Source organism: Netta rufina (genome assembly GCF_964035555.1).
Source record: "Netta rufina genome assembly, chromosome: 22".
Taxonomy (NCBI): Eukaryota; Metazoa; Chordata; class Aves; order Anseriformes; family Anatidae; genus Netta; species Netta rufina.
Window position 1 is genome coordinate 8641896 of NC_140146.1, and position 17579 is coordinate 8659474.

The 17579-nt window shown below is 43.3% G+C and overlaps 2 protein-coding genes across 2 annotated transcripts in view; one reads left to right on the top strand and one right to left on the bottom strand.

Annotated features, from left to right (window-relative positions):
• The window catches only part of MMEL1 (membrane metalloendopeptidase like 1), a 29204-nt gene extending 21750 nt beyond the window's left edge, over nucleotides 1–7454 (top strand). Inside the window, exons 19-23 of the mRNA XM_084300251.1 lie at nucleotides 947–1080; nucleotides 1375–1440; nucleotides 3675–3770; nucleotides 4033–4109; nucleotides 4498–7454. Of these exons, the coding sequence (XP_084156377.1) occupies nucleotides 947–1080; nucleotides 1375–1440; nucleotides 3675–3770; nucleotides 4033–4109; nucleotides 4498–4597 (473 nt within the window). The 3' untranslated portion in view covers nucleotides 4598–7454. The remainder of the gene's footprint in view (nucleotides 1–946; nucleotides 1081–1374; nucleotides 1441–3674; nucleotides 3771–4032; nucleotides 4110–4497) is intronic.
• A 6321-nt stretch (nucleotides 7455–13775) lies between these two features.
• Nucleotides 13776–14970, bottom strand: LOC311217758 (transcription factor HES-5-like). The gene is made up of 3 exons (XM_084300027.1): nucleotides 14651–14970; nucleotides 14318–14498; nucleotides 13776–14195 (listed from the first exon to the last, which is right to left on the bottom strand). Exons 1-3 carry the CDS (start codon nucleotides 14711–14713, stop codon nucleotides 13954–13956), a joined length of 486 nt encoding a protein of 161 aa, XP_084156153.1. The 5' UTR covers nucleotides 14714–14970; the 3' UTR covers nucleotides 13776–13953.
• Nucleotides 14971–17579: the final 2609 nt, after the last annotated feature.

Genomic DNA, 17579 nt, shown 5'->3' on the forward strand with positions numbered 1-17579 from the left:
GGGAATGTTTCATGAACTTTGTGGGTCATTCAGGATGCAAGAAGATTTTAAAAATGAATTGACTCAATCACAATTCTCAGGAAAACCTGTTACTTTTACAGCATCATCAGATTAGAAATATTGTCAGAACAAGCAGATATTCTGGCTTCTAAATGAAAATGAAATCTGAGAACTATATTCCTCATTTGTTCATTCTGATGAAAGAGCTGCTGGTAGTGTCTTGAAAACAGGAGACTTTTTTTCCAACATAAACTTCTGAAATAGATTTACTTTATTATCTTTCTTTAATGTTATATAAAATAGTTTTGAGCAAAAACTTCTGATAGCATAAGCCAGTAAGTTCTTATACATGAATTTTCTTCATTTTTTTTAACGTTAGTTAAGCTTGTACACATAAGCATACAATATAGCCTCAGTAATCTAGCAAATAAAAAGAATGCTTTAGCAAGAGAGCTGAGAACACCAACTCCAGAACTGTAATTCCATCTTTCCCCTGTTGTGGCAAAATAATTAATTCTTTATGAACCTTAGTTCATATAATCACATGGATACACAAAATAAGCACCTTAGACACCTCAAAAGAAGGTAGCAAGTTTTGTTTTGTTACATGATGTCTGGGTAATCCAGTTTGAAATAAAACTGGACCTTAGTGTCCTAACTGAGGTCAGGGCTGCCAGCCGAACAACGTATCGTAGAATAATAGAGAATAGAAGAAAGGAACACAATAAATTTTATCTGTACTCTTGTGCCAGAGGAGAATCAACTGCACCAAAAACATTTCTGGTAAATTTCTAGAGCACAGTCCTTCTAAATCAAAGGAGGAAAGAAGAGGAGGTGGCGTGACTTGAGCATTAAGAAGAAACAGGTGCTGCACTGGAAGAGCAGCTGCTGTGATTAACAAACTCTGGCTCAAAGCTAACCTTTTTTCCTTGGATTTTTCACATAGGTAGGAATTTTGATAAAGATGGAAATATGTTTGACTGGTGGAGCAATTTCTCAGCCATGCATTTCAAGGAGCAGTCTCGCTGTATGGTTTATCAGTATGGGAACTACACATGGGAGCTGGCTGGAGGACAAAATGTAAGTATCATTCCCAGAAACAGGCATATTTAGGATCTTTTGATTCTTTGGAGGAAATGGATATTGAAACAGCAAGCTCAAGCACTTGGTTCAAATTCTTCTAATCTATGGCTTTTACCCTATTCATTTTTTAATTTTAATTTCTTTGTCCTAGCACAAAGTCACTGCTACCTTCTGTTCCAGACATGACTTTCTATCTGTGCTTTATGACAGTGCTTCAGCTTGTGGTTTTATGGTTTTTAGGGTTACTGATGTTACTGGCTGCAGAGGAAACAAATGATTGTTCTTTTACAGGTCAGTGGAATAAGCACGTTAGGAGAAAACATTGCAGATAATGGAGGAGTCCGACAGGCTTATAAGGTAACTCTCAAATATACTGTGAGTTAATTTTACCCCCGAGATCCAGCAATGGGGCTGCTTTTTATAGCATAGACAATTTGACAACTGACATGTTACTGCCCTATTCTAAAACTGGAAGCCTCAGTTACATATCCGGAAGCTTATGTCCCAATAGATCCAAACCCAGTAGGACTGATGGCATTCTTTCACCCAGGAGAAGAACACCTAAGTATCCCAGCCATAATTTGGTGTACTACAATGCTTGATGCTGCATACTTTGGTCTCAGGTAAACAAGGGCCATGTTCATAAATAGGTACGGTGTTAGGGAGGAAAAAGGTAAAGCACCTTCCATTTTCTAAAGCCTCTAATCTGAAAATGGCAGCTACAACTTCAAACAGCTTGTCACACAGCAACAGAGCATTAATTTCATGGCAGTACCATTTTGTGATATTATGAAGCAGAGCAACTGTTTTTTTCCAGGTTTTTCTCTCACACTTTTCATCTTTGATCTCAAAAGTGACACGTCAGGTAGGATGTGAAAAGAATATTTAGATGTACCCTCTCCTTCCCGAGAGGGATACAGAGCATATCTACCGAAGTACGTCTCTAAAATTCTAGCTCGTTTTGTTGCTTGCTTTGTTTTAATAGCTTTAGGAAGATAACAGACAGAAGTTTCTTCTACCTTGCTGCTATTTATTCTGCTAGTAAGTAGAATAAAAATGCAAGAATATTTAGTCTCAGAACTACCTGCCTATTTCCAAGGTAAAAAGGTTGTTTCAGTCAGTCAGTTACTTTGAAAATAAGAGGAATTTGAAAATAAAAGGAATGCAACTGGTATGTCAGGGCACAACGTCCATGCTGCAGCTGAAAACCAATGTTGTTCAGCATGATATTATCTGTTAAAAACACCATTGCATAATCATCCTATTTCTCCTGCTACATGGGGGGAAGACAGTGTCTAGCATCAGGGAATGCTGATGAACCATCTTCCAGGTTCACAAACCATCGTCACGAATAGGAACATGGCATTTATTGGCACAAAGGCTCTTTCCACGTGGAGCTCGGGTGTGAGCATGGAATGTTCTTTTCTAAGACAGATCTTAACAGATATCATGGGAAAACTTCTTGTCTCCAGTGTTTTGAATACAGTGATAGTTAAGGGTGTTTATGGAAGAATATTCTGAGTTTTTAGAAATCTAAACTGACAATTGTGACTCTTGAGGAACGCCATTAGAATTAATTACTTCATTAAAATGAATATGTACTTGGTTCTGAAAGGTATTACAAACGTGGAAGAGTGGTGTGGTACAACATAATGTCCTGCACACGGATCTTCAGAGGCTCTGTGGTATTGAATGTATTTTTACCCTCAGCTCTACTTTTTACATTTTGTGTGCTTTGGAACTACCTCAGCATCTACAGGGATAAGGTAATAGAGCCTTTGAAATTAACCAGCATGAGGACACATTAACTTGTCTCCATTATGTCAATATAGCTAAAAAAAGAAAATTGGCCAATTAATGTGTAACAATAAGAGGTAATGGATTTAACATTGAGCAAGATTATTACCTGATATTTTATAAGCAGTTACCTGAAGACACAGAAATCATCAGTACAGAAGCGTGGAGAAGATTTAACACTTTATTTCCAGATACAAAAATTCCAACAGAAAGAAGTCAGATGAAAGCTGGTGATTTTACTTCAAACTGCAGTCACAGGCATTTGGTCTGAGTTGCTTTATTGATCTAACATCTGTCACCAGCTGTCACACATGGGCAGGCTTGCTTCCTGAGACGCAGCAGCAAACCAATAGTCCGTCAGAGCAGTAAAACGGTGTACACCACCTTGCTGAAGAAACTCAAAGACAGCTCCAGGCATCTCCCTAAAGAACACACACAGCTTCTGGCCAGTAACAGCTACTAATCTGAAACTCTTCTTTCCATGTGAAAGTATGGTATTTTTCCCTTTTTCACAAACAGCTTTCAGTTCAAAGATTGCTTCAGAACCTGAGTGCAAATTATCTTGGTGTATTTGTATAGAGAAGTCAACAGAATGCTTCTGACTTTTTTTTTTCCCCCCATAAAATTAATCATTCTCTTTGTAGCAGAAAGATGAAAATTAGGAAAATACAGAATGGCAGACATGCTGGGTTCACATACAGTATGACTGAAATCTCTAGCCCCAAAGTAACATTCGAAATACTCATCATGTTTGAATAAGCCATTCTCTGAATTGAATCTGTGATAATTTTTAGGCTTATTTAAAATGGCTGGAACGGGAAGGGAAGGAACCGAAGTTGCCTGGACTAAATCTGTCCCACAAACAGCTTTTCTTCCTCAACTTTGCCCAGGTAATAACCCTTGGATACCCACTACATGCTATGTGAAAGTATAAATCGGGTTAGTCTAGAGTTTAGAGAGAAAATCAGTGTTGAGTTCTGCTTGGAAAGTTGTTGTATCTATTCTGCTTCCTCTATAAAACATATTCCCAACTATATTGTACCAAATGGGATGTCTCTTAGAAAAAAAAAAAAAATTGAAAAACAGGGAGAAGGTATCAGAATTGAATTCCCTTTAATACTGACCCACTAATGATCAATTTTCCTTGTCTAGGTTTGGTGTGGTTCCTACAGACCAGAATATGCCAGCCAGTCAATAAAGACAGATGTTCACAGCCCTCTGAAGTACAGGTGGGTTTATTTACTGATAGCATCGCTTGGTTCAATGCCTTGCACCAATACAGCACAAAAGGAGAGAGCGGCTCATTGCTAGTAGCTGGCTGCTGACAGACAAGATAAACATAGGCTAACTTTCAGAAATCCTGCCACAGTAGGATGCTGCTGAAGAGTACATTCCTTTACTTAGCCTGGTGAGTTTGCCATCTTACACAGAATACTTGTTGTAGCTCTTAATTAGCTGCATGAGCTGTGTTCTTCTTGCAGAGCTGGCACCTCATGCTCTGAGACTGGAACTGGGTTATCTGACTGTAAATCACCTCATGGACATAGCTTTCTGTTTTCCAGAGCAGTGGTCTCCATGCAGTGCATCCACATAAATAAGTTCCTTCTCTTTGTTCAGGGTGATGGGATCTCTGCAGAACTTCGAAGCCTTCTCAGAGGTGTTCCACTGTAAAAAAGGCACATCCATGCATCCCGCAGAAAAATGCAGAGTTTGGTAACCAAAGGAACACTGGCAAGAATGACAGATACTCTGGTGACACAGTGAACAGTTTTTGCCAATGACGTGCCTGATGTTTTCCCGTTCAGTCACAGCCAAGGCCAATGGTGCAGCTACTGTAGTTTGAATCAAGGAAACTACAGCACTCAAGCTCTCATGGTTCCACTGGGAAGTGCGAAAGAATCTCAGTGACTGAGGGGCTGTGCTGAAAGCCACAGTATGCTCCAGAACAGACATGACTGTTTGAAATGACATCCTGACTGTTACTAAGATACCACATCAGGGTTACAAAGACTAATTCTTAAAAATAAAAGACAAACCAACAAGCAACTACAGATCTATTTTTCAGAAAGGAACAATACTTTTAATATGTCCTACAACTGCGCCTTCTGAGATTCAGCAAACCTGTTTGAGGTGTTTCACTGAACTGTTTTCTAGTATTCCGATACCGTTTCTGGTGCATTCTTCCCAGGTTCAGATTAGAGCTAGTTGAAATTCTCATATTATCTGTCTACTTTCACTTTGATTACTGCTTTGATGTAAGAGATTGCTATTTGTCTTGATATGTTACAAAATGAGCTGTATGTTAAAATGCCTGTCAGCTGCTGACTTAATGCAGAACTGCACTCTCCTGTTTGAGTTCTTCTGCTCCAAAGAGCAACTGTATCATGACCTTAAAGTGAGGTATTACTAGGTAGAAAGATCAATTTTAGGAGTAGAAATTCTATTGTTATGGATAAAACTACAGGGTCTCTTCCTTCAAAGATATATTTTAAAAGATGCTTATTCTTGTAGAAGTGTATAAAATTATTTTGGGCAAACAATTGAATGGAAACAATTAAGTAGTTTTAATCCCAAGCCTGATCATTTTGCCATAGTCTATTTTTCAGTATTTACACTTGAAAATATGACAAATGTTAAATTTTAATTAAAACAAAACCACAGTAGCCAATTTAGCAAGGATTTTGCTATAGAAACATTAGGGTGGCTTTTTAAGTAACTTTTCTAATACGATGATACTATTTTAAACTGCCAACACTTAATAGTGCATTTTAAATACTCTTCCAGCAAATGCTTTTTCTTTCTAGCACAGGAATCGCTGGAAAGCGAGATAGTAACTACAAGTACTTAGCTCATGAAGTGCCAAATCACACTGCTCATTTGCTTCACTTATTTTGTTTGCACACCACTAACAAGAGGTTTGATCGCCTACACAACAGGGAATGAAGCAAAAATCACTTAAGAGGAAAAGCTTTGCCCAACAGAGATGACCCACTGAAGTATTCTGGCCTATTTGACAACAAGAGCTGGATAGATCACTGAATGAAGCCCTCTAAACTTTGTTCGTTTTATCTGCTACAGTGAAATCAAGTTGCAGATAAATTGCAGCTTTTACTGTAGCTGGGAATATATAGTTCAATGGCATCTTACTTCTATCTTCAAAGTAATCTTGGAAGATTACTTTGTCAGAGAATCAGTGCTACCTCAGGGATTAACCACTCATCTGTGCCCTTCAAAGTCTGAGTTAAGTATAGAAGAGAGAATAGTACTTACATAGGGTTGAGTTGCAGGTTTATTCCTTTAATCTCTCTTCAAAAGATTAAGAACAGACTGTTCAGCACTCACTAGTAAAGTTGCCTACTGCAAACAAGTCTTACACAAAGCACAGAATTTGGCTTTCACCTCAGCTAATAGAGGAAAATTGTTTCACATCTAATTCGTTTCTGTGCTGCACCTCAGATGACTACATACACAGGCCTCTTCAAGGAAATGCAGCCTAAATTGCATTTGTTTTTATGTTAAAGCTGTGTCTATTAACTGGGGAGAATTGCACTTGAGCCCTTTCCAGAACAAACAAAATTGTTATTCTACACCGGGATTAAGCTCACTTAAATGGCTCAAAAGCTCTCAAAGGAAGCCTTTACAGAACCAGGCATGTATTCCTCTACCTAGGAAAAATGGGATCAGATCTGCAGCAAAACACCTCTGTGAGCAGAATTTTTTCAGTAGGGTGAAGTATTTTCTTCAGGAGCTTCTGATTTCTGCCCAGTAATGTTTATTTGCCCCCTGTCTTACGCGTGGCTTGGTGTCCTTTAGCAGAGGGGATGCAAGTTAAAGCTAAGAAGTAACAGACACAAATGGATAGCTTAGACATTAATGAAGTTTTGGTTCAAACTGACTGGCTTCTGACTCCATCCAGAACTAGAACAATGCCGCGAGACTGCAGAAGTAGCAGGAGACCATTGGGATTCTAGTGCCCTAAAAGGCTTCCTGCATATTACATCATTTTACGCCGGCCATCATCAGGGAGGTAAGAGGCCAACACACCAACAAACTAGTGAGAATTAAGACTAAGTTCTGCATAACAACAGTGCTTTAAGGTGCTTGCAACTAGATGTTGAAAGCAAGCCTAGTAATGTTCCATTTTGTTTTTTATCCACTGCAACAACAAAGTAGTTTTGCTCTTGAATGATCCAAATGTTCTTGGCCCATATCTTGTTAAAACTGTCATAGAGACTAGGTTAGCATTTGTTTCTGGATTGGATTATACATGTAATAGGCTAGAAACTTTATTGTTTCTGAGGTGTTATCTATGTAGCTACCAACATGACCTAAAACCTGTAGAATGAAATGCTGTCCAAGCTTTGTCCTGGGCATTAAGTGAGGTTAACCGTTATCACATCTAAAACTGATTCTTACTGATAGATCATTTGACTACTGTTTCCTATCTGAAGAAGTTTAATTTATTTTAGCATTAAATGACTGGTCACAAGATAGTCAAGTGCTCTGACAAATCAGCTTTTGTAACTTGATTATATGTGTATGGTGGCAGGCAAAATAAACTGTATTTATCTGCACTTTGTCTATCTTCATTTACTCTGACTTTCCATGCCATGCTGCATGTGCATAGTAAAGCTGAATTTCTTATTCAGGCAATAAAAATGTTTCCCTTGTTTATCTAACACCTTCACATGGCTCTTCCAGTAAGCTAAGCCAGCCAAAGTGCATTTCTTTCCTCTGTCTTCGTGTACCTTTAAGAGCCTGGTGTTCACGGTGCATCAGGACTCTCCAAGAAAAGCATCCTGGCCTTGAGATGCCTTCAATTTCCCCCCACATACCACAGTAATAGACACCCATTTTCCCAGTTTGTTCTGAGAGAAAGGAGCTCTCCCTGGGGCTCTAAAGGGAGTCCTGCTATGCTCTGAACATTATGTTCCTTTTGCCAGCTTTGTTCAGAGCTGAACAATAACAGTTAGGTCTAGATTAATCTGGCAAATACAGATTTCATAACAGCTATCAGTAGTTTACTTACCATCATGAAAATGTTTTTATTCTAGGGTTATTATAAGGAGAGAGACATTTTATATACTACACTGAGCAGTAATTTGTCTGCTAAGTCTCTAGTAACTGTACCTCTGGATAACATACAATTGGAATACTTAAGGGACAGTAAGGAGAAGCAAATTTGATGAAGAACTTGAAAAGCTTTTGATGTAAAATCCAAGAGAATATATGGAAATAAACAAAACCAACACACACAGAAACCAACACATTCTGTTAATTGCCAACACGAACAGTATCACAAACTTAAGGATAGAATCTGGCATGGTGTCTTGATGCATATCGTACGTACTTGTGTTTGTAGTGATGCAGCAAACATACAGGACTACTAATGCATGAAGGCAAGTTTACCACAAGTAAGCAGTATGGAGAACAGAGAGTCCTTGTGGCTTCATTTTTGCTTCATTTTTCCATGCTCTTTTTCCATTATTTGGTGACCTCCTGACTTCACTGCAAGAAACACAAGAGTAATGATGGCTGGGGAGCAGGTTATATATCCCAGTGCATTCCCAACCTGCTGGAAAGGTCCTTTACTCATGAGACAATTCAGAATTATGCGCAAGAGCAAAACCATGCAGTTACAAAAGAAGAGTCTGCCAAAGTTGTGACTGATAATACAGTGCTATAAACAGTTTTAACTGGACTATAAGAGCTATAAGTATGCTACAAATATTACAGTGGTATTAACTTAAGTACTATATAGTTACTTGAAATGGTCCTTGGGCTGGTCAGATTTGCATCTAATCCTTGTCTGAAAGCACAAGCTGTTGTCCTGGATTACTACCTTCACATGGCAGTTCTGGCCTAGAGAATTATTTTATATTCATTCACTGGAGTCTTAGCAGAGGGACTGTGAAACCATCTGATACGCGACTGCTAGGCAGTCACTGCCTACTGCTGGGAAACTCAGGCAAGTGACAACAGTATATATATGCCAAGCAAGGGAACCAGCACACAACTGTGCAGAGGTCAGGTGGAGGAGGTTCACATGGCTGACAATTTAATTACTCTGCAAAATCATTAAGCTCTGGAGATGTGCCATTAGAAGTTCTGGCACATGCAACTGCTAAAGGGATAATTAAAATGTGCCTGGGAGGTTTTATTCCAAGTTATTATTAAAGCACATGGAAGTTACTTTATTTTTCTCTTCTAAGTTTATTATGCCTCCCACCTGCAGAAGAATCTCTCCATCTGTTGCTTTCTGTCTTTGCCAGCACAGCCCAAGTGCATAAGCTACAACCACCCATCATGGTCCCACACGTGCCCTCTTATTTCACCCCTACTGCGGTCATAAATCCCCTCCGCAGTCACAGCCCCTACATCATGATAGCTACCAGCAACCTTGATGACACGAGAAGAGACACGAGCTCCAAGTAAGTTGCTGCTCTGCAGCAGGTTGCCTTTCTGGAGCCTGGTCGGACTTTGGTGCTTAGTGGATCACGGAGCAACTTGGCTGCACGCAGGCATCTTTCTGTCCTAGGTGCACCCCATCACCAGGGGGGTCCCCGCGGGTGGGTTTGGTGCTAGCCCAGCTGCCCCAGGGCACCACACAAATTGTGAGAGGGCTCTGGCACTTGGCAGACTGAGGGTTTGAGTTTTTCCAAAACTGAGAAGAGCACAAAAAGCTAGGACCCCAGCCACTTAGCAGCCTGGAGGGGGGAAATAAAAAAGCCTTCATAAAATTACATATAGCTCCTACACACAGGTATTTAGACAGATACAAGGAACTTCTGCACCTCTTGGTACAGGAACCTTTTGTTCATTTATTTTCTGCCGCTGAGATGTTCTTACAGATAGCAAATTTGGCTCTTATTTCATTTCCCCAGGGCCCCGGCAGTCACTGTAAAAGAAAAAAGTGTTTCCCTTACTTGCCTGTGTGCAGCACACCGCACTGAGACTGCAGCAACGGCATCTTCTCTGGGAATGGTGTGTTCAAGAAGTCCCACCTGCAGAGGAATAACACCCCAGATCATCTCAAACCACAGTGCCCACACCCGCCTCTTATGAGTATTTGGGAAGTCAAATGGCCAACACAGTAAATCAAAAGGGTTTATAGTTTTGTGAGGCAAAATGGGCATAACTAAAACAAATTTACTATTTGGAGTTACATCTTTAGAAGGAGAGAGAATCTAGAAGGAAGAAGCTTTTTGTAGCTTAAGCCAGACCTCAGCCAAGGTTTTTCAAAACAAAAATGGATAGTGAAAGGACATCTTTCTAAGGAGAAAAAAAAAGTTCATTTGTAAGGTACACCCCCTTCTCTCATGGACATTTGCAAAAATTTAACGCTGATACTTAGAAACTTATTCTTCTGCCTCCCAAATTCAGAACCTTGTTTAACCTAAGAAAACTTGCCTTTTCCATAGGAAAAGCAGCAGTGACTTGTTGACTGTCCCATTCCCACCTCTCAGGTCTCAGGAAGCAAATGCAAACAGTTTCACTTTAATTCATGTGTGAGTAAGCATCTAAGAGGAACTTCAGACAGCCTTCCTTGTTTAGAAAGCTGCTGCTCAAGTCCAACAAGCTGCTATTCTTCCCCTCTAAATTTGGAGAGCATTGCTGCAGCAGTTACAACAACTTCTCCTAATCTGAAGCCTGGCATACCACAGTGTTTTAGACAGATAAGTCTGAACACACGACTGAGGTAGCGTCTGGCTGGCAGTCTCGAGACAAGGTTGGAAAAAAAAAAGTATCGTTCACACAACAGTTTTACAGAGCATCAGCAGCAGAGTGCAAGCCAGCAAGAGCAAGGAGCCAGCACGCAGAGACCTGACCAAGTAACTCGTGGTGCTCCTACCTGAGGTTTCATGCTTTCCTCAGCAGTCGTAGAGCTGTGATGACTTCTCAGGTATTTTCAAAGGAACGTAGTCACCTGGGGAGCCCTGTGTGTGACCATCTTTTTCCTGTTACCTGCACGAGTAAATAATGCATTTCACATTAGTTAAGAATGAAGCTGTCCCAAAATGAAACACTCACACACTGTACTGCTTCTGTTATTTATGGCTGCTTCCAGACTATGTTCTGTGTAAGACCTGTTTGTGTCTGTCCTTAGAGACATGGGTGAACAGCCCCCAGCCCAGCCCCTCCACCACCCCTTACCCCCAACCCTACACAGCCTCAACCACAAGAGCAAACAAATGCAGGTAATGGGGCAGAAATTGGAAGCTCCTGCAGAAAATACCTCATCCTAGTGGAAAATTCTGTTCACAGAGGTGTTTTGCTGCAGAGCTGATTTTGTTTTACATTCCTAGGTATTTAAGCATCACAGAGGCTCTGTTACACATCCAGGAAAAGCAGATTCCCTTCTGATGTTTTCCAGGAGGGGAAGGGAACCCTTTCCTGCTCCCATGCTGCCACCTGGCGACAGAGCAGGCTCCAACTCCTAAAACAGACCAAAAGATTAAACACGAGCAAGATTTTTCAAACTCCAGTACGTAAAACCCACGCCTTCTGTAGATGCCACCCACACTGCTTCTGTGGCATGGTTTGCACTTCAGCTGATTCCCAACATGAGTTCTCTGTATGTGCCTGGGAAATAAGGTGCTGCGGACAAGAGGGAAGAGGAAGCGCAGGAAATTCCTGTCGTACATCAGTCGTCCCCAGCTGCTGGTTGCCAAACAATGATTGGGCTGGAGGACACGGCTCTTTGCAAAAACAAAGCCACAATTGCTGCCTGAAGGCCGTGACAAATCCCTTCTCCAGGGGAGAAGGCTGACCCAGTGCTACTCGGCTCTTCTTCAGGCAGTTCTCTGACTTCTTGCCATTTGGGGCTTTGGTTTGAAAGTTTGTTCAAACTTTTTCAGAGCTTTTAACTAAGGGACGGACATAACCCTTCAACAACATGCATCGCAGAACAAGCAGGAATAAACCACTAGCAGGTTTTACAGTCAGCCACGTGGTTTTGGTGGAAAACATCCAACCCCATGAAGCATAAGCCAGCTGCCGAAGAACTAATTCAGAGAAAAAGTCAGGAAAAAAAAATTGTTCACCCAATGAGTGTTTCTATGGATTTTTTATGATGTATTCAGTAAGTCATACACATTTTGCATGGGCATCTTGTAAGCAAAACCCTTCAGTGTGATCAGAAGCACTGTTGGAAAAAATACACTCTCTAAATGTGCTTTACACCTTACCCCATTTGTCTGTCCACATATAAGCAGTCACAGCATCATATGGAGAGAAACTGGGAGGTAGAAGAGATTTTCCAGCACTGGCCGACACCTGATGACTGAACTGAAACAAAGTGAAACACAACCACGGGAAGGTGGTTTTATGGTAGCTGTGCCCTCTGGTGGCTAAAAATTAAAATTCTTACAAACTTTTCAAGGGCTTTAGCTTGATAAAATTGTTGGCTAACACAACTCGATGAGGGATTTCTAGCCAAAACATCCGCTGTGTTCGCACGCAAGCAGCAGAACTACCACATCTGTTTTACCTGCTTTTAGTGCTTTGCACCTAAATATGAGCTTACCCAAAGGTCAGGCTGTTGTCACAACTATTAGGAAAGAAGAAACGCCAACGACCCCGTGTCTCCTCCAGAGCTGCTTACCGATGAGGGGAGGGATCTGCTCCCCTCGCTGGGTCCTCCCACCTGAATCCAGGGCCTGCCTTTTACAGCTCCCAAACCACCACCAAGCGTTACCAGCAGCGTCACTGCTACCCAAGGAAGCACGCTGGTGGCAAAACAAAAATGACAAAGCACAACAAAAGCGTGCTTTGAGATCTCAGAGAAGTGACAGGAAGGCATTAGAGGGTGCCCAGTACTGCAGTGATCCAGGCTGCTTCCTCAATGCCAGATGAAAAAAATCAGGTGAAAGGAGGACTTGGATCCCAGCTGCTGCCTGTAGGGCCACCCAGTGGGCAGGTGTAAGGCTTTTCCACCCAGGTGAGGAGGTTTTGGGTGGCTGGGAGGCACAGTGCCTGAGGAGGAGCTCTGTACAATTCAGCTGGGACAACGTGTGAGCGGCTCCTGCTTACCTCAGTGGGTTCAAGATGTAAAGGTGATGGAGTCATGAGAATATAGATAGCAGACAAGAACATAAGCTCCTTTCACTTCACAGAAAGCTTCTTTGGAAGGCTGACATGTGGTATTTTCAGGGGGCCAAGTGGCCACGTACCCCACAGAGACAGGACCCAGCAGAAGTTGCACACAGATGCATTTTATTGCTCTCTACAAACCCAGAGACGCATACACGGTATGCACACATGCCATAGGGCTGTCCCAAGAGAGGGAGAAACACCATCCACCATGAATTACACCACTTAATACAGACAGCAATCATTATTATAATGAAAATGATAGAAAAAGCACAGCTTACACCCAAAATGTATAACATTGACCAATCAAGCTTCTTATCTACCACTTTTCTTTAACATAAAGCAGTAACAGACTCTTTTCCTAAATCGAAAAAAGCAGCAGAACAGTAGAAATATTCCACATAGTTTCCTACCTCCTGTTCATCCATCACACTTCATACACTAGGACTATCAGAGGGTCAATAGAGAGAAATCCAAGGCAGAACAAAGCCACCTGTGATGCAGGACAAGTTATAAGCAAGCAGGGGGAAATGACATTTAACCAAGTGTGGGTGAACAGATGGGTGGTACGTTTATCCTCCAGGATGACTGAGCAAACAGGCGCTGCTAGTCAAGCCAGAGAAAAGCCGATGGCTCGTACAGGTCATATCAGAGAAATCTCTCCTACAGCAATTCTCGTCTGTCACAACTGTGACATCTACAAAACACCCTCCTCCAGTCTGAAGACATTGCCCCCCAACCAGGCAATGCTGGGTGCTGTGCCACCAGTGCCCACAGCTTCAATATTCAGCAGAATGCCTCAACTTCTGCCAAAGGCTCCCATGAAAGTCAGAAGTCTGCCATTCTTTTCACACATAAATAAAACACAGGGGGAAATAGTATTCCCTACAGGAGAGAGGATCAGAGCTGGACTACCAGATGCAGTCAGATCCTTCCTCTGGACTCTAAAGGCAAAGGTCCGTGGAGCGAGGACTCCCCTGACTACCAGGGCCTCCAGAGAGTACCAGTGTCTTTTGGAGATGCTTGCTTCAGGGTGCTGGGCTTGCCGGGGGAAAAGGCAACCTCTGGAGCTGCTGCCTGGCTCTTCTGGAAGTGACTTAAGAGCTTGGTCTGTGTCTCAGTTCGGACTTTATGAAGAGAGAGGAAATGGAAAGCTTCTTGCAGACACCTAGAGTAGCCCTCTCTGAAGTCAAACTGAGAGCTTTTATGGAAGGATGCTACAGCTAGAAGAAAAAAGAGGGAGGGGAAAGAAATAGAAGTTTAGAGCAGTTGTTCATGGCTAGAGATTTATAAAACTGTAACAGCTTTATATTAAGCTGGAGACTGAAGTAAACTCGATACTCACTCTTCAGCTGCAGCTGGCTCTGCTGTTTCAGGTAGCTGACGGTCATCTCCAGGATGTCGGCTTTCTCCAGCTTGGAGTTGGGCTGGTGCCTCTGGAACTCCTTCTCCAGGAGCAGCTTCAGCTGCTCAATGCTGCTGTTAATCCGGTCCCGGCGCATTTTCTCCACCACCGGCTTCCTGAGCTGTAAAAAGCAAAGGAAAAGAGACCCACGGTTAGATCTCTGCCACCTCACACTGTTCCCAAATAACGCGGGACAGTTTCTCAGCTGCTGTAACTTGCTATGAGAACAGCTGAGAGCGTGGCTCTGAGCTGCCTCTCTGCGGCTGGACTTACTTTGTTTTTCTCCTTTGGCGTCAGCAGGTTGTCAGGCTCCAGGAACACAGCACTGGGAGCCATCTGTCCTGAGAGGAGGGAAGGTCTCAGAGTGGGAATCCGGGAGAAACGTGGTGCTGGAAGCTGCCTTTACCCTATATTTATACCCCGCAGCTTCCCTGAGAGCCTGTGGGTCTGCGGCTCGGCGGAGTTTCCCACACTGCAGGGCCAATCAGCGAGATGGGCAGCACAAAGGGAGAAGCTGCTATTCTTGCATGCTCGGCTGGCAGTGAATAGCCCGGGGATAATGACCTTCTCCCAGATGAGCAGGTGGGGAGTGCGTGGGGCGTGAAAGAGCGGGATCCGAATTACGCCTCAGAAGCTGGGAAAGAGCTGGCCATCCGGGGCAGGGGCTGCTGAGCACTGCTGCACGTCAGTGGCATTCCCGGCACACCGGGACATGGAGGCTGGTCACTGATGGCAGGACCCCAACAGCTCCGTGCAGGTCCCTCCGGGGACGCTCCGAGGCACACGCGTACACGTGCGTGGCTGCACACGGTTTCTGTAAGCCCCTTTGCCTTGTGCTCACTGCAAGGCACTCGGTTGTGCTCCCTTAGGTGAGTGTGGCACAGCTGAAACAGAAAAGTGCTTTTCTGGCTTGCCTCACTGCAAAGAAATACATAAAAACCATAAATACACATAGTTTTCCAAAAAGTTCCTCTTTTGAACTTTGGTCTCCTCCTTGAGATCTCGGGCACCTCTTTGGGACACTCTCAAGCCCTGTGACAAGCACCTGAGGTTGCTGCTTCCAAACACCTGCACGACCAAACTGAGAGGAGGAAGATCTGAGTGTGGGGCTCAGGTCAGCCTCACATGCTGATTTTTCACTTGTTTCCCAAAACTTGTTTTGCTCTAAGTCCTTTATTTCATCTACACACAGAACAAATTCACTTAGCCCACAAAATTCTTAGAAATCAAGTTCCTGACTCCTTGTTTTGCAGGGGCTCGGTTTCTGTACTGAGGTGCAGCCTCTGCTCCAGCAGTGCTTGCACCTGGGGGTGTTAATGGTGCTGCCCTCTGCATCCCATAAACACCCCCGGAGATTCACGCTGCAAAACTCGAACCAGATCTGCCTGCACCTAACCTGGCCCCTGCCCATGCAAGTGCTGCTTGCTTTTACGAGCTGCAGCCGCACACAGCTGGAGAAGGGAACAGAACAGCAGCAGCGTGTTCCCTGCATCCTCTACACCCACAACCTGCACGGAGAAAGCTGCCAGCAGCGTGTCAGAGCCGTGCTGCTCCCAGATTGACTCCCTGTGTGCTCTGAGACCCCATCGGTGCAACTCACCTTCCTGTGAGCTTCAGTATCCCCTCTGCAAGAACCAACACAGGTGTGGTAGTTGTCAGATAAAGTCTGTAAAGTAATGCTGGGGTTTGGTTGGGGTCTCTTACTGAAATGGAAAAGGTGCTAAGTAAATCCTGTTTGTGCTTACATTAATTTATGTGTGGTCATCTATATGTTGACATATTTTAACATGAATGCACACACACATGCCTACATATCTCTCTCACCCTGCAACTCATTTATTTCTAGGCCCAGGTAAGGCTTCAGTGCCCTCCTGCAGGCTCTGCTGCTCCGTCCCCATTGTGCTGCTGCTGAATAGGCTCCCTTCTTGCCGCACAGAGCAGCAGCTGTTGGGCTCCGAGGCTTTTATGTCAAGTTGTGGGAAAGTTTTTGTGACACCATTTCACATGTTCTCCTCTAAGCTGGTGGATTATCTCTGAGCTCATGTAATGCCACCTCTGAAACCAATCTTTCTCTCTGCGCATCCCTCTTGGGGAGATTCCCTGAAACAGAAACTCCTGAGCAGTAACTCATTGCTGGAGCTCATTAACCAAGTGCATGAAGAAGAAATGTGGCAACTACAAAATCAGCAGGGGCCACTGGCAACTTTGCTAGGGACAGTTTCTGTTTCCCTGACTGACTCGCTAGGAAGCAGCTATAAGTCCTAATTTCCCCTTGCAGCACAGGTTTTAGTCCAAGGAAGGTGTTACAAGTACCAGATGCCCTCCCTGTACCAGCTTTTCTAGCAGCTCAGCTCCCCACATTTGGCCAGCCCAAAGGCAAGCAGCAACAAGGAAAAGTTGTGCCAGTGCCTCACCAGATCTCAGGGCAGCAGTGGTCGTGCCCTTGGCACAAGAAGTGCCAGCGCTCCAACTTTCTTCCCCATTATGATCCAGATTGACCCGAAGCCTGCTGCTGAGCCAGCTGAATGCTTATTTAATCTCCTGTAACCTTGAGAAATTCACTTTACCACAGAAGCTGGTGGCCCTCTAACCTTAGAGATACAAAATGTCCCCCCAGATGATATATCCTTGGAGGTTCCTACATCCTTGCTCTGTGCCACATGTTGATTTTAAAGTATCTCAAATAAAAGCATATATTTAAAATAGCTTTTTATTTTCTCTGTAGTTTCGCAGTCTGTGAGGGGTAAAACCAGCCAATTACTGATCATCCTGGAACAGTAACTCAAATGAGATGCCCAGTTACCCAAAATGGATGCTCTGCTTCTGCTTTGGTTGGAAATCCCGAAGAAAAACAATAATAAAAATCACCCCTGGTATAAAGTTAATTGAGCCAGTGGACGTTGCACTAAGGATAATGAATTCTGAATTACCCACATCTACTGTGGTCCCACAGAGAATATTGGACAGAAAAGTTACTGCGATCCCGAGATGCTGGATCTGGGTGTTTGAAATAGGGCCTGAGCAGGAGCCTTACCCCAGAAACTCGGCCAGATGTTAGCTCTGTAGGGTGACTCAAGGATGCTGCTGCTTTCCCAGGTCTGGAGGGCCGCTCCTTGCCCCCGTTGCCTCTCTCCTGCTCCGTGCTGCCCAGATGGCCTTTTGGGAGCAGGGTTTCCCACTGAACACAATGCAGAGGCAAGCA